The following is a 17,039-nucleotide window of genomic DNA, read 5'->3' as shown; positions in this document are numbered from 1 at the left end:
ATTCACAATGGAGAGTCCTGGTCTAGCAGAACTTTTCCCAGTACTTCAACCTATCTGTGTCTTCCCAGTGTTTCCTATTTCAAAAGGACCTCCAAGACAAGCTTGCCAAAATATAGTTGAAATTCAAAATAATTTTCTCTACTGCTTTCCTTATTTATTAGGTAAAAACCAACATTCAAATAAAAGCCCCTGCAGAATCTGCCAGAACGCAAGCAAAGGAGGCTGGTTTCTCAGCTGGTGGCTGATGTCAACAGCGGCATCGCGAGGCAATAACATTTCATGCTTCCATGGCGTATTCCCTCCAGCAAGCTTCCAGAACCCTCCTCAAACTCTCTGGGGAGAAACAGTGAAAAGGGTCCTTAATGGACATCACCTCTCACTGACTCCCAGACATGGCTCTACGCTGTGCTGCCAACCCCACAACATAAACAGGCAAGAGAGTGGGGCTTGATTCCACCTGAAACTACTGGGCACTTCAGAGAAAGAGAGCATAACTACCCACATGCCTGTGCTCTGAGTTCTAAGCTTGTCCTTTATCCCATAAAATGAAGATCTTGGCATGAGAGCACCATGTGTGGTCATTTTCCAGTGACCGGAACTTGGAGATATCCAAAGGGTCAAGTGTAGAAAAAGTCACCACCCTGTTCCAAAGGAAAAATGTCAAATTCTGATTTTAGATGATGGATGTTTCCAGTTTCTTTCAAAGAGATGGGTTCTAGTACAATAGTAGCAGCAGTCACCATAGCAACAGTGGGCGTCAATTGAGCACAATGTGCAGGTCCTTTACTAAACACTCCGCACACAGTACCTCATGTAAGCCTCACATCTAATCCACTTGATGGCAGCCATCAGAAGCTAAAAGAGGGTTAACCCAGCATAGCAGGCCAACTTCCTCTCTCAAAGTTTAGATAAATGGAAAAACTGTGGGTTCTAGAAGAGTCACAGGGGGTTTATTTTACTCAAACGGGAAAACAAAACAAAATCGAATTCAGTCTCTGATGGTGAGCTATTTCACCAGTAATCCAAAGGCCCAGAATTCAAGTGGCTATTGTCAAAGAGAGCACCCTCTTTCCCCCTGTCTGAAACAACAATCCTGAACATCTGGTGGGCAGGATGCGGCTGGCTTACTTCCAGGGGAAAGTTATGGATGGAAATGGCCAACACTGATGTATTTCAGAGGCTGTGAGGGAAGTAGTTCAAACTAGTCAAAGTGGAAAATGATGATGATGATGATGGTGATGATGATGATGATGGTGATGATGGTGATGATGATGGTGAGGGGGACTTTGAGAATATCTTGGTGAAGAAGAAAAGCCAACAGCAGGCATGACTGCCAAGTGAGAGTTGCCTCACTGTGGGAAGGTACTGCATCCCCTGCAGGCCAGAGTGGAGGACCCCCCTACACTCACCTGGGAGCAGCCTGGGGCACTGCAGACAAACGGCCTCTCCTGCTCCAAATTCATCTTGGATTCCTCATAAATCTGAAGGGTCAGGGGGAGAGAGGAAGGAAAACAGAGATTCATGAATATCTCCTGCTTCTACCTGAGAAAGGCAATGGCTCGGAGCCCCCTCCTATGCCAATTCCCAAATTAGATGAGAAAAACATAAACATGAACAACAGGTCCTGCCTTGCTGAAGTTTATTAGGCTCCCTGCGGTCCAAGTTCCCACTGTGTTTTCTTGAGTGCATATTTACTGCACTTTGAAGAAAAAATGCCAACAAAATGCAACCAAAAACAATGTCTATTGCAGCAGAAATTCTGCCTGGTGGGTGTTATTATCAGGTAAAACCCCACCTGTGCAAGGCAAAGAGCAAGAGAAGGGTAGTTACTGGGCAATCATCAGTGTGAGGACCAACCCTGAGCATCAGGTCAAATGATTCTCCCATGATCACCCCACTGAGCTTCAGTATGAGCAAGGGACGCAAGGTAGCCCTACAGCCAGCTTAGCAAATGACACTGGCAGTGAGCCACGGTCTTAAATTCTCTTTCATCTCAGGCATTTGATGATGCCTCAACAAAAGCTATCCAAGTTGTGCAGAGGTGACGAGAAATCAGCAAATGCAAAAAGCATTACCTTAAATATTTCATTAATTTGGTTTTACAGGCTGATTTGAAATTAAAATCAGATTAAGGCGACTGCCCCTCTGATCTAGATAAATTGTCTGGAATAAGGTAGCTTTGCAGGGAGAAACCTTATGTTGTGATCTCAGACATATGTTAAACTATAGTATGGTCTTTTCTTATGCAGGGGTTAGGTTCTAAGGTAAGTTCATGAGGCAAAAATTGAGCGTAATCAAATATCTTTGCAAATCTTCCCCCAAACCGATAAAAGTACAATATATATAATTGTGTAGTTACCAATCTATACAGTAACATAAAATTTTTTTTAATATCATAAGAAGTACTATACAATTGAAGTTCCACAATTTAAATAGTCTTCTAAATCATACTTTTCTTTTTGCCAGTTTTGGAACTGAGTTTAAATAAGCTCCATGTGCTTGCTGCTGGTGGGACACGGCTTCATTATAGAACTAAAACCTACTGTTTTGTCTCTGAAGAAAGGAAGTGCTGTGCTTCCTTAAAATTCTACGTGTAGGTTATTCCAAAGGAGTCTTAAGTCACCTTCACCCTTGAAAGAGGAAACTCTGCTTCACTCATGGAATAGTTACCCTTCATCCAAGAAAACTTTATCATCTTGCAAAAACAAAAAAACAAAAAAACAAACCAATTCTAATTTGTACGTCATTACAGCCTCCCCCCAAACACTAAGATATCCACATATATTCTTTGGGAAATAGAGGCATACTTTCACTTTTCTGAAACACAAAATGAAAACACTTGCCTTAGATAACACTCCTAGTCAGATATTAAAAACAAATTTTAAAATGTAAACTCTCTTCACATCACTATTCCTCAATTTTCACTAAGTAATGCCCTTTTCACTCTCCATTTGGAATGACTAGTCACCTATCAAGGCAGTAATGTAGAATAATTTTACAGTTTTCCTGTATTAGGCATATTGGTTAAACTTTTTTACTCTATTATATTTAGAAGAAGAAGGAAAAAAATACAAATATCTTCAGAAGCTTTCCACTTGCCCTTGTCTGAGGAAAGTCATGAGCAACTAAAATGACTTCTCACATCTCGTTATTCATGTGATTTTGCCATCACTTATCAGAGAGCATCCCTCCTCCCCGCTGTGAATGCGGACGACTTACTTCTAAGCCTCCAAATAAAGGGTGACTTTAAAGCTGAGAAAATGATTTTGATCCAAGATAGAACAAACAGCACCGTAACTGGGTTATTCATTAATATTAAATATGCCTTGTTTTTCTAGTAAACTTTTTAAAACACTTTCCTGGAACTTTTCTGTCTCTGTGTCCATGATCTGCCTGACCATTACCAGGTCACTAAACTGCTTCATGCCTCAATTTCCCCTCCTTTAAATGGGGGTATGAATATCAATCTTCAACTCCTTCATTCCTGTATGACACCAATCAGTTAGGGAGCCATTTCCAAATTATGGAGGAAGGTCTTAAAGGTATTTAAGTGTGTGTGTTTGGAGGTGGGGGGAGGTTTTGTGGACAAGTGTTACTGGAACCTCACTCTAATATTAACTATTCCTCATGTATAATAGAGAAGTTGCTATAAAGTAAATCTTTCTTGGACATCATTTAACAATTTTGGTTGCTAAAGTAACCAAAGAATGCCAATATTAGTCATATTATTAACCAATATTAAGATTACATGATGGTAAAATGAGAAAGTTCCAAGAAAATTCCATGTAAATACACGTATGGTCTACATCTGAAAGAAGTAATTTGTGATGATAATTAATGTCCAACCAATAGAGGTGGTCAAGATTGGAAGTGCTACTGCTGCAGGTTAAAGGGGATTCATTAATAAGCCAAAGTGAAGAAAGAGACTGACCAAGCCTTGCCACATCAGTATGAGGAGGAAGTATCTTTCTACCATAGTCACAACTCTATCCCAAACCTGAGTCCACCAAAATGCTGACTTTTCCCATAAATTCAGGCCCTTAATGGTAATAGTTTATCAATTCTGCTTAATATCAACATGAGCTACCTTATCTTAATTACTGGTTATAATTTGCATATGAACTGCAGCAAATATCATGGAATTATACGATGCTAGTGATAGGAGACTGAACAACCTTCAGTCAGAAAAAAAATTTCAGTCATATAGATTTACACTGTCTTATTAAGCCTTCATAGTCTGGATGCCACACTTAGAGGAATAGGATCAATTAGACAACTACTGAGTCTGCCTTCAAATAATTTAGAGTTCAGTTCACTATGTTCAACTGAGTTACCAGTCACTGTATTATTTTATTATTAAAACATATATGAATCTGTATCAATTTATTGCATGCTATGAATCCCATGGACCAAATGTTTTGGCAACATACTATTGGAATAAGTGTCCTAAGGTAAAATGGCAGTTGCTAAAATAAAATACGTTTTAAGTGATTAGTAAGGTCTGAGTGGGTGTATATATATGTGTGAACCTCAACTGCTTTATTTTGATGCTCGCGTTCCCACATTTAGCCCTCTATAAACAGCACACCCTTGCTCATTCCTCCTGTGTGGGTGTTGGAGATAGTTTTACTAAATAGTACCACTCTACCACGCAGGCTTCATTCCTTTTATCAACCAGTATGATCTGGTCTGATGTATTAGTCAAGAGCCATGATCTCTTTTTATGGTCTATTATTATGGTTCTTTTCTAGCACATATTGTAATAATTATTCCCTCCAACAGACTTCTACTAAAGCCCTGTGTATATTCTTTTATCATCCATCACATGGGGGGCAAATTACTCAGACATGATTTTAGCCAGGCTGTTCTACATTTGGTCCTCAGAGGTCAGGCCTCATCTTCTCATTTCCCATTCAGTTGTTTTACTAGCTGGGATGTTTTAATGAACCAGGTTTTGCTTGGCAACCGCCATACCCCAGGCTGCACTGCACAGAGCTGCCATAGTAGGCGTTCAATAAATATTTGTGGGATGGATAATGAATCCTGAATCACCACAATAAACCATCTCAGACAGCTTGCTTTTTTCCTACTCCTAAGGTACTGGTCCTCAAACTTTTTGGCCCACAGCCAAGTTTTCAGCAAGGCAAGAGGTTGTGCAGGCCAATAATTCACCTGTTCCCAGTTATGACCAGAGAAGAAATCTCACCAGGTTTAATGGAAAAAAGTCAAAGTTGCTTTTGGTGAAAACAACAGTCTAGTTTTCATTAAATTTCACATGTAAATGTATTAATTCATTACGAATTCAGTCTGTTAATATTGTCATAGATGCTGAAACCACTGGAGTCCAGTCTATTAACCACGTGTGGACTGTTTATGGCACCCAGTTTATGGCACCCAGAGAGGGCCCTTTGAGTAACACCCAGTGACCCCATATCTTTGGTTAGATACAGTAATAATTGTGGAGGCAGCTGTCTAATCATTTAAGAGTTTCTTTACAAATAGTATCATTTTTTGTTCCTCCTTTTCCAAAGTTTAGCTTCAATGTTCACTTAGAACAAATGCCTCAAGAGTCTAATTTCCCTTCAGATTTTTGGAAAACAATACAAAACCCTAATAACAAACCCTAATGGTGTATAAAGCGAGTAGAGGTTTTTCGTAGTCGACAAGGAGATGACAGGTTTGATTTACAATTCAAACTAAACTGCCACTGGATTCAGCTGGCCTCTCAATGAGCAAGAATCTCTTTCATTGTTTAGCGTTTGACCCTACAAATTCCTCCTGGTCTAAAATGGGAAATCTTCCACAATGGCTGATGCAATCCATTCAAATGTTTTGCCAGGCATTTAGGGATATACTTGGAATTACTACTTCGTGAAGGGCAAACACTGCAAAAAACAAATGCTACAAAAAACTTGGATAGTCTACACAAAATACTGTAAATATGTATTTTAAACTTAAGAGCAACAACTAAGCCCAAAGGGAAAAAAAAAACCTACATCATCTGCTTTGCTAGAATCAGCCAAGAGTGATGCTTCCCCATCTAAATCATAGTAAGCCATTACCGATTCTTAGTTAACAGCGAACTCCAATCTCAGTGTAATGGCCCAAATTTCCCCCACAACAGCAAATACATTCATACAGTGATATGGGATTTGGAATAGTAAGACACTAAAAATGTTGTTTTAATCTGAAAATCTGGCGTGCACTTTTATCAACACCAAAAGTTCTGGGAACTTCAAAGCCACAACTGTATATATAAATGAGCACAAATAATAATATTGATATCCTCATCAGCTCTGGTATTGTTAATCTGGACATGAATGCATTAGAGATCTGAAAGGGGGCTTGCATTTTAATAGCGATGTTAACAACCTCTGTCTGCCTTTACCGCCCTACAATGAGCGTGGAATGAGTCTTCTTGGCAGGACTCCTGTGAAGCAGATCTTCGCTACCCTTTTGAGCTTACTAGACTGCAGAAAGGGTTCTAGAAGAGGAAACAGGTCCTTCCTAAAATGCCAAGGTTAGCCGACAAACATCTTGAGTTCATCACACTGTGTGAGATTCCAGATCAGTCTTACTTTGTTTCTGGAAGCAAAGGTTGTTTATTAGTAAATTAGTTAAGGGTATAGCCAATTTGTACTTCATGTTTCTAAAAAAAAAACAAAAAAAAAAAAACAAATATTTCTCTCAATGTCTTGGTCAAAAAGGCAAAGAGCCACACTCAGTAATAACCCAACACAAATTCAGCAAAAGCACACATTAAAGTATTTTATTCTAAGATGCCTGATTCTACTTTAAAAGCCAGGGTGCAGGGTCATTCTCCCAACACGTGGCTAGCTATTGGAAAGGAATTATATATTTAATCTGAAGGATATGGTACCTTTCACTATTTTATTTGCTCATGTGTGATACAGAACCATTTTAGTAAAATATTGTAAATAGGACCATTTACAGAGGCATTATTTTAAAAATAATTTTTAAATTATTTTAAAATTCTTTAATATTATTTTAATATCGTAACTTCAAACAGAAAAATAAACACCCTTGAATCTCAGTCCAAGAAAATCAATTATTTTGTGAGTGGGTCTTAGTGTCCATCTCTGCATCTGTGTCTCTCTGTGCTTTGTTTTTCTGTGTGTATCTTCTCTCTTGAAAACTCTATGTCTCTCTTTTTATATGTCTGTTTCTCTGTGTCTTTGTCTTGTTATGTATGTCTTTGTCTCTCTTTGTCTGTCTGTCTCTCTCTCACACACGCACACACACATACACACACTCATTTTATCAGATGTGCTCTTACTAGCTTTACTGGTAAAAAGATCTAGTAGGCTTGTTTCCTGTTTCAGTGTTATTCTTGAAGTGGGCTGCAGCTAGAATCTGAATTTCATTGGGCTATTATTATTTGCAGCTGTGTGACCTTTTTAACCCTGCTTTTAAAGTGACATTTCAGCCCTCAAGCTTGAAACGCCTTGAATGCTGCAAAGTTTTCAAACTAGAGATTTATACAGGGAACAAGACCAAGAGTGGGACTCTACCTTCTCAGCGAAAATTTCAACAGAACTTGGCGAAAATGGGGGTGTCTTGCTGGGCAGTTTACAGCCAGAACTCTTTCCCGGGAGTCCTCAGCTTTACCCAGACCACTTGCAGCTAAACATTGCCATCCCGTTCAAACCAGAATATCATTGTCCTTAAAAGATGTCCACCATTCACTGGTATCCCCAAAGTTCAGAGTCCCACAGCCTGAATCACAGACCTCTTTAGGGTTGTTTCACAGGCTGCATCACGCTTAAGGGACTGTCCAAATGTCCCTTCGAACCAGGCCCATGGTTCCCAGGAGGAAGGATTTCCAAAGAGCTTTTGTCTCTGGAAACTCACGGGGCCTTACTTCCCGGCCCTCACAGGAGAGAGTGCTGGGGGCTCACGTCCTCTCGTGTACTTTAGCAGAGGTTTGTGGTTATATTTATGTGGCGTTCATAGTGTGTATGAAAAAACATTCCAGTGGGATTGGGTTTTCATAAGTTAGATTCCTCTGTCTTCTCTCTTTTTTTTGTTTTTGTTTTTGTATTAAGTTTTCCATATGTTTCTTTGGATATGAGCCCTCTTTTCAAAGTTACTGGCTAATTTCTACTTATGTTTCACGCAATACTGTCTCACAGCTTTCCTACCTATGGGTTCAGAAGTTCAGAACATACGTGTTAAGCAACAGTGCTGGACCTTAGAGGTGCAGCCTATTAGTCTCTGCAGGGTGTGTGTCTGTGCCCAAGGCCATATGTCTAAGTCTGTGTTCCTCTTCCTGTTCCCACCTTGCACAATACGTTTTTGGCAGGACACACCTCATTTCAATGAAAAGTTTATTTGACATGCATGTGGTTAACAAAACACTAGCTTAGAGATTCTCAGGTTTTGAAGGAAATATTGAATGTAACAAAATTACTTGGCTTGTTTCTAATGAGACTGAACCCAACCTCAGAAGACAGGCTGAAAAGCAAACTCTTCCTTTTACCTACTCCCAATACGAACAAACTGATGAGAAAAGAAAAAATAAAATTGGAATAAGAGGTGACCAGGGGTTCAGTTGACCTTGTCATCTGTACCTTTCCAGAAAGTCTTCCACTGCAATTTAAAATAATTGCCCCGTGAAACCCTGAGAGGAAAAACTATGATAGCAAAGAAATTAAATGCAAAACCAGGTATATTCTTCATTCTGGTCAAAAGCAGCTTGCCTTTAGAAATTGAAGAATAACTTAGCAGAAGAAAGAAAAAGTTCTTTCTTTTGCTTCTTTGCTCTACTATAGTAAAATTTGACTTTAAAATTGTAACGCACTCCCAAATGGAACTACTTTGCCTCTGGATACTTTTTAAGACATTTTGAGTGCATTTGGTTTTTAAACTGTTTTCATGTAAAAAGAATATTTTTGAATATTCTGAAAAATTACAACTTTCTAGTCTTGGTTTGCTTTTCACACATTCAAATGATTTTTATTGGCTAGAACTGTTTTCTTGGTATCTTTAATCTATGTAAGTATCCTTGCATCTCCAGCAACAATATATGTTTGGTCCATTTGATGTATGGGCTGAAGTAATCTTTAACAAAACATCTGAGACGTTTCCTTCTTGTGCGTGAATCAGAGCTACAAAATGTGACACTGTGTATGAAACACAGTGGTGATCATGCCAGACCTCTCTGCTCTCTGCAAGGCCTGGTAAGAGGCTATTTCATCTTAGTATTAAATCTTATGATTACCATTACTGACTTACTAGTAAAAGACTTTTGAGAATGATGGTATCAAACTGAGTGTTTTTTATCTTTTACTCCAGAAGAAAGCTAGGCATTCTCAAGTCCTATCTAAAGTAGCCAGCAGTTGTGTTCAGAACTTGCCCCATCTCACCGTGTCAGTTGAATACAAGGGTAAAAATACATTCAAAGACTTGATTCAGGTTCCTGCCGCACTACGCGTCAAATGTCAAGCATGTGAACATTTGACAGTACTAGCAGGCACTTAAAGGCCATGTTAAGGTAAAAATCTTAAGTCATCTGAAGAGTCTGTCATCATTCTAATAAAGTTCCCTCTAAATACTAGCAGGGACTCCCCTGGTGGCACAGTGGTTAAGAATCCGCCTGCCAATGCAGGGGACACAGGTTTGAGCCCTGGTCCGGGATGATCCCACATGCCACGGAGCAACTAAGCCCATGCACCACAACTACTGAGCCTGTGCTCTAGAATCTGCGAGCCACAACTACTGAGCCTGCGCTCTAGAGCCCACGCGCCACAACTACTGAAGCCCGCGCACCTAGAGGCCATGCTCCGCAGCAAGAGAAGCCACCGCAAGAGAAGCCCATGCACCGCAATGAAGAGTAGACCCCTCTCGCCACAACTAGAGAAAGCCCGCACGCAGCAACAAAGCCCCAACGCAGCACCCCCCCCAAAAAATATATATATGTATATATATCTTAAATACTAGCAAAAGGCACATTTTTATCGGCTTTCCTAGAGAAGGCACAATTTCCTTGCATGGCCCAGCAAGAGGATTTGGAAATATGTGAAACCAGTTTTTAGTTGCCACTGTTTCTGGGAGTCACCACTGTCATTTAATAGGTGGGGTCAGGGGTACGAAATATTCTGTGACGTGCAGAATGGGCAGCCCTGTGCAACACCAAAGTTTCCCGACCCAACAGCTAATAGTGCAGATTTTGCAAGAATAATCATAGTATTAGTCCCACTGCCCACTGGTTTAGAGGTAAAAAGCAGATAAGGGTAAGAAAATAGTAAGAGTGAGACAATGAAAACAAAGTCAGCATACAGCAGAGGAAATGAAAATAAGAGACTAAACACATACCCACCTCTTTATACTTTGCACACAGCTCTGGAAAATGCAGGCAAAGTTAAGCCTAGGATGAGGCTAGATTCAATGCCAATAAAAACTTTATGAATATTCAAAAAAGTATGTGAAATTATCATTCCCTTTCAATGTGAAGGAGGGCTGGGGACTGTTGCCAAAATTTAACTAAGCATAAGCATACGCCTTCAATCCATAGCGGAGACAGATGAGTAAACTAGAGTAGACTTTTTTAAGTGAATTACCTCGTTTGGCTACCTACAGCCCCACTCTCCAGTTCACTTACCACAACATTCTAAGCGGTGTTGACGCAACGGTAGCGAAAGAAAGCCTTGGCCCAAGGTGGAAACGGCTCTTGTTCAGATGCCCTTTCACTCTTGATAATTGCCTTGTTAATTTTATATTCTTGCTGAGGACAGCGCCACCAAAAGGACCATGCTTTGTTTGATTTTGGTTTTCTTTTCCTTTTAAAATTTAAGCGGAGAATGTCACAAGATTTCAAGTTGTTTTTTTGTTTGTTTGTTTGTTTTTTGCGGTACGCAGGCCTCTCACTGCTGTGGCCTCTCCCACTGCGGAGCACAGGCTCCGGACGCGCAGGCTCAGCAGCCATGGTTCACAGGCCCAGCCACTCCGCGGCATGTGGGATCCTCCCGGACCGGGGCACGAACCCGTGTCCCCTGCATCGGCAGGCGGACTCTCAACCACTGCGCCACCAGGGAAGCCCCAAATTGTTTTTATGTTCCTGGTATCATCAGTCATCAGCTCATAGAATACTTATTAGGGGAACACTGGCCCCCTAACCCTAACCAACTTCAAAACTTATTAACAGGGCAAAAACTTACTAATAGGCATACATATACACACACACACACACACACAAATACATACATATATAAATACACATACATACACACACACACACATATATATATATATATATATATATACACATTTAATTTTTTTTCCCTTTCGGCCTAAGTTTTCTTATTGATAGGTTGTGGTGTGTATGTGTGACACACATTAACACACATTACAGAGATTATTTCATCTCCATAAACTAGCTCAAGCCTCAAAACTGATGCCTAGTCCTAAACGTAACCCAGAGGAGGCTACTGAGCTCCAAGGAGGTATAAGAGGAAAACCCGGGTCTGCCTCGCAGCCCAAGTTCACCACAGTTAAGGATCATTAAGCTTGTATTTTAAAAGTGCAGAAATCAGATGTATTTCTGAGAATCACTAAGTCGTTTCCACAGACTAGAAAAGTCCTTCATGTTTTTCTCAACTTCCTATTAAACAAAAGAGACACTCACTAAAGCCTATAAACCCACTGAAACATACTGGAAAAAAGGACACAGAAAGAAAAGGCCTTTTCCTTGAACCACCACCCACGAGAGGTTACACTGTACCAGACTCCAATTCATCAAAAGGTCCTAGCTATTAACAAACAAACGAGGGGCCAGCTCCTTCTCTCCCCAGGGCTCGGCCCCCAGACAACAGCTCCATTTTTCAGTCAACACTCCCAATCAGCACAGAAAGGGAAAGGGACTATTTTGAATGCCCCTGCTCCCCCAAACCTAGGACCTTTCCCTCAGCTTGACTGTGGTCTCTCTACTCAGGAGGTGGAGGTCAGGCCCTAGGAAATACCCTGAACCTGAACTCTTCCGAGAGGAAAAGTGAAAGCAGGCAGGGGCACGAAGCACCCAGAGTGGATTTGGAAGGAGGCCGGTCAGACATTTCCATTGAAAGGCTGGGTAAAGGGGAAGCGAAGAGCCCCCAAGCCCACGTGGGTGAATTACAGCTGTTCAACGAGCCAATTCTAGGATCTTCATAGGGCACTGTTCAGGGGCAGCTTCAGGGAGAGTGACCTGTGGACAGTGATTGATTACCTGTCACCCAGAACTTGTTCCAAAGCGATTCAACCTCGGCATGCACTGGGACAGGATCAGAAACCAAGGACACTGGTTTCATTTATTCATTCCTTCCTCACACAGTCACCGGGCACCTACCAAGCATTAAGCTCCATGCTAGGAACAGGAAGGCTCAAAAAAAATAGCCCCTGCCCTGTGAGCAGTGACCATCCAGTAGGGAGGTGAGGCATGTACAGATGTCTATGGTGGAAGGTAGAATTGTAAAGGCCATAAAATAGTTTTAGCAAAGTGCTATGAGAGATCAGGGGCCATGAGAAAGCAAGCCTGTTTTATTAACTACATCAAATACCACATAATCTCCTTTCACAGCTAAACATTTCTCACAATCAGCTATCAATTCAAGGAACAAACACACACACACCTTGAAGCGATCTTTTAATTGTACTAGAAGTAGAGTTTTAATGTTTGTTTTAATTTAGGCTTTATTTTACTTTTAATTCTGATAAATAAGACTACATTATTTGCAACAAGCTTAACGCTGTGGCCAGGGGACCAGATTTTATGTTAGAAAATCAATAATTGCATCTCAGCTCCCTTGCTTACTAGTGTGTGATCTTGGGCAAATTACTTAACTTCTTTGAACATTACTTTTCTCACTATAAAAAGAGACCACAGACAATATTGGCATCATCTGCCTCTGGGCGTACTGGGTGAACAAATGTGCTTTAAAAAGCACTACATAAACTGTAAAGTGCTGTGAAATGTTGGTTACTGTTTTTATCAGTCACCTTGTAGTAAGCACATAGAATTGCTGAAGTACTGGATAGTGCAAAGAGTTATGTCTACATTTCACAGCATGTGCAGAGAGATTAAAGATTCTGAAAGATGTTGGAGAGGATGATCTTTAAAGAGATCCTGATCTTCTAGGCTTCTCTGATAATCTAGCAATTACCAAGCCAAACCTTATTTACCAGCTTTTTACTCATAGGATCCTAAGTAGAATTATTTTTTTTTTTGTCTTCTAATTGAGATGTGATGTCAAGAAATGCTTTGGAGTCTGGTCTGTGTTCAAACCCTAGCTCTGTGACATACCAGCTGACATATAAGCTTGGGTAATGGGTCACTTGACCCTGGGATAAATTTGGCTGTTGCTGGCTGAGCAAGCCAGGGAGCATCAGACACCTCGCCCTGGGCTTGGAGGAGCCAGAGCTGGAAAGGCACATGAATTTGTTTACCTTCCTGGAACACTGCTTCCAACCACAGAAATGAAGGGAAAGCTCTTTGCTAGGCAAGTCCACCCTGACAGCTTGGCCACGCTGTCCTTACCATCCAGACTCCAGTCGCACTGATGGTAGGAAAAAAGTGGAGTTTGGGAGGCACCTGGGATAAATTGAGAAACTCAGTGCCTTCTTATTAGTGGGTACTTCTGGGCTCACCTGGAGTCATTAGAAATAAGACTAATACAGATTAATAAGACTAATATAAGACTAACAGGTAAAGGGGGGTCAAAAGGTTAAAAAAATGCAGTTGATGTAAAACAGAGAAATTTTGATCATATTTAAAATATTTTATGTATATATCAATATATCAATATATATGTTTATATATGTGATAAAATAAAGTCTGAAAAAAAGAAATAAGACTAATACAGATTATGACATTTGTTTACATCCACTCTCCACTTGGGCTACCAAAAAAGAAACTGAATCTTCCTTTTGTTATTAAATTTTCTTTAGCAAGTTATATTATCCTTTATCATCTTACTGCTTATTCTTGTTCTTGCTCTTCCCTATTTTTTTCTTTTCTTCCCTCTCCTTTTCATTCCCAAAGTATCACATGTGGTATTTAATAAAAATACTTTGAATAAGGCAGTAAGAGTTAGCTGTGAAAAAAGGAAGTCACAGCACAAATCAAAGATCTGGTCAATAAGACCACTTGGGCAAATGGGGAGCTCACATCTCAATAACAGCAACATTTCCTAACCCAGGACACTGGGTTATTCAAGATGATTAGCCAAAGACCTCTGTGCCTCAAAGCAGATCACCCTCCCAATGCAGAAAGGTCTGTATGTATGGAAAGCCTGGCAAATTTTGAGGGTTTTTTTAATGCTTGGGAGTAGTGAAAATTTTATTTGGTGAAACTATCTCTTCCATGTACCACCACATCCTATGTGTCAGCCATTTTTAATCTCAGAAAAGCATTTTCCGTCAAGGCTGAAAGAAAGCCTTGATTAGATACAGCTTTGATTTATCTTCTCCACTAAGTGCCTCGGTAGGGAACACAGCCCGATAAAGCCATTCAAATATGAGTTAGGATGGCAAAATTCTCAGTAATTTCCAAAACCTTCAGTTTTCCTATCCATCTTTGTGATACCCACATTAAAGGATTTCTGGTACTCTTGACGTGATGGGATTATTTAAATAATGACATCAAGCTAATGTTTGTAAGATGCTTCAAGGAATTGAACACAAGTTGAAAGTAGTAATATCATTGTTATTTCTTCATCTGTCCTCTACTATTTCCAAAGAAACAGAAACAACCACTTACACAAACACACACACGCAAAAATCCTCCGGACACCCAAGTTAACCAATGTCTCCTTTCTTCCCAAACCGCTAATCAGCCAGTCACTGGGCAAACAGCTCAAGCACCAGGCAAGGAAAACATGTTATTTTTCTGGGCAAGCCTTAACTTCACTGCCTACAAAACACAGCCCCACGGGGCACATCCCACACATGGTGAGATTACGGCTCCCCTCTCTCACTGGAAACCAACAGTTACCCGTCAACGCCCGTGGAAACTGAGGTCAGGATTCGCCAATATGCACCCTGAAGTCCAAGCTCATGGATTCTCAAGCTTTCCTACATAGACCCGTACTCACATCCAAACCATCACCGCAAGACTTCTCCTGCTAATAACACTCTAAGAAAGCTCAAAAAGGAGTAGCATAAGAGAGAGCTTCTCTCCACGGAGCCTCATCCCCCAGCCGCCCAACGTCCTGCGGACTTCTCAGAATGAGAGAAATTGCTCAGTGTCAGCGCTGGACAGTGAGTCAACCTGGTGTCTACGTGTCCCCTGAACCAGGCGATTCAGTGAGCTAAGGTAAGAAAAGGAAAGCAAAACAAACAACAAAACCAGGCTTCAGATAGTCCCTTAAAAAATGAGGCTGTCGGGAGCCAAATTCCACAGTGCACACAAGCCACTTCAAGGCACACCCCACAGCACTCATCAGAAATCTTCAAAGTACGAGTGAGGCTCCCCTGCCACAGGCCAGGGTCATGGACCCAAAGGTGACAATGAGACACTCCCAAGAACATCTGGACAAATAAGCCGGGCACAGGGCCTTCCCAGATGGTGGACAGTGGCCTCTGTCTTCACTCATCGGATGACCCCAGATTCCTGTCCCAGGGCTGGCTGCTTCCAGCACAGATCTTCACTCACCCAAGCCCAGTGCAGGGTTCAGGTTTTAAGGTGGTTGAAGAGTCACTCTCTTCCCTCATTTCCCCTGTCTGCCTCCAGAAGACTTGTCAGTCTTCCAGCAAATGTCTCTGGAGGACCTCGTTAGGTGAGAGCAGGGAAGGAGACAGATAAGGTCCCTGTTCTCACGGAGAACAAAAAAGAAAGTAAGCAAAAACCACCGGCACACAAATCAAGTAAGTGACCAAGAAAAACAACTGCACATTTTGGAAAGTCCATTGCAAGATATAAATAGGGCAATGTGATAGAGAAAAAGGTGGACAAGGGAATGTATTTAAGGGAGAGGTTGGCTGAGGCCTGAACTAGGCAAATGAGCTGTTTGAAATGTGCAAATGAGCTGAACTATGCAAATGAACAAGAGAGGGTGTTCCAGGCACAGAGGACCCCAGAAGCAAAGAGCTGGGGTGTCTGAGGGACTAAAAGGGGACTGGTGAGACTGCAGTGTGGTGGGCAAGAGAGAAAGGGGTCAAGGGTCACTGAGAAGCAGGCAGGCCTCAAATCATCCAAGAGGAGGATTTATTCTGAGTAAAGAAAAGCACTAAAGAACTCCAGGCTGGAGAGAAAGGGACTTGGAGCAGTTAACTTTTCTGTTCCTCGGTCCTCATATAAAACACGAGGATCATAATAACTTTACTTTGGGGTTGTTGTGAGGGTTAAAGACATTCCAGGATTAGGACAGAGGCTGGAACACAAGGCAGATGCTCAACTTCTCATGAATTAAACAACACAGCCTATCTCATGCATAAATAAGTATTTAGACTTCCCCCAAAGTAAGAAACAATCCCTGTGACATAACTAACACAGGCCGACAGTATGAGAGTCTAAACACTGACCTTGGGATTAATTCCCTCAGTCACCACTTTAGCTCTAGCTTAAAGTCACACTGCCTGGTTTCAAACCATGGCTGTGTGACCTTGGGAGGTAACTCAACTTCTCTGGGCATGTTTTCTCATCTATAAATGGAGATAAAACTACTTCCTAGGCTTATTTTGAAGATTTATTTATATATATAATATAAATATATAATATTTTTATTATATATGGAGAGAACCTGTATACAGAATAGAGAGAGAACAATTTCTGGTGTATAGTGAATATACAATACTTATTAGATATAGTAATAATACTTCTTTCTATCAGAAGAGACACTGATTTGCCTTTCAAACAAGACACTGAAGCCTTTTCAATCTCATATAACCAAATTTAGGACAATATCAAGTACTATTTTTTTTTTTTTTGCTTTGACTGTTAAATACCATATTTTGGATTTAGTAGTTAAAAGAATATTTTTGAAGCAAAAATAAACAAATGGGGCTACATCAAACTAAAAAGCATCTGCACAGCAAAGGACACTATCAAC

General features: G+C 40.8%; 1 protein-coding gene across 4 annotated transcripts in view; it reads right to left on the bottom strand.

The window, feature by feature from the left end:
- CREB5 (cAMP responsive element binding protein 5) overlaps positions 1 to 17,039 on the bottom strand; it is a 416,145-nt gene that overhangs the window by 338,766 nt on the left and 60,340 nt on the right. For all 4 annotated transcript variants that reach the window (XM_082633028.1, XM_082633029.1, XM_082633031.1 and 1 more), the window contains exon 2: positions 1,410 to 1,481. In XM_082633028.1, coding sequence (XP_082489154.1) covers positions 1,410 to 1,463 — 54 coding nt within the window. In that variant the 5' untranslated portion in view covers positions 1,464 to 1,481. The remainder of the gene's footprint in view (positions 1 to 1,409; positions 1,482 to 17,039) is intronic.

Source organism: Mesoplodon mirus (genome assembly GCF_964341445.2).
Source record: "Mesoplodon mirus genome assembly, chromosome: 9".
Lineage (NCBI taxonomy): Eukaryota > Metazoa > Chordata > Mammalia > Artiodactyla > Ziphiidae > Mesoplodon > Mesoplodon mirus.
The sequence above is the reverse complement of the archived record's forward strand: the minus strand, read 5'-3'. Positions and strand labels throughout refer to the sequence as shown.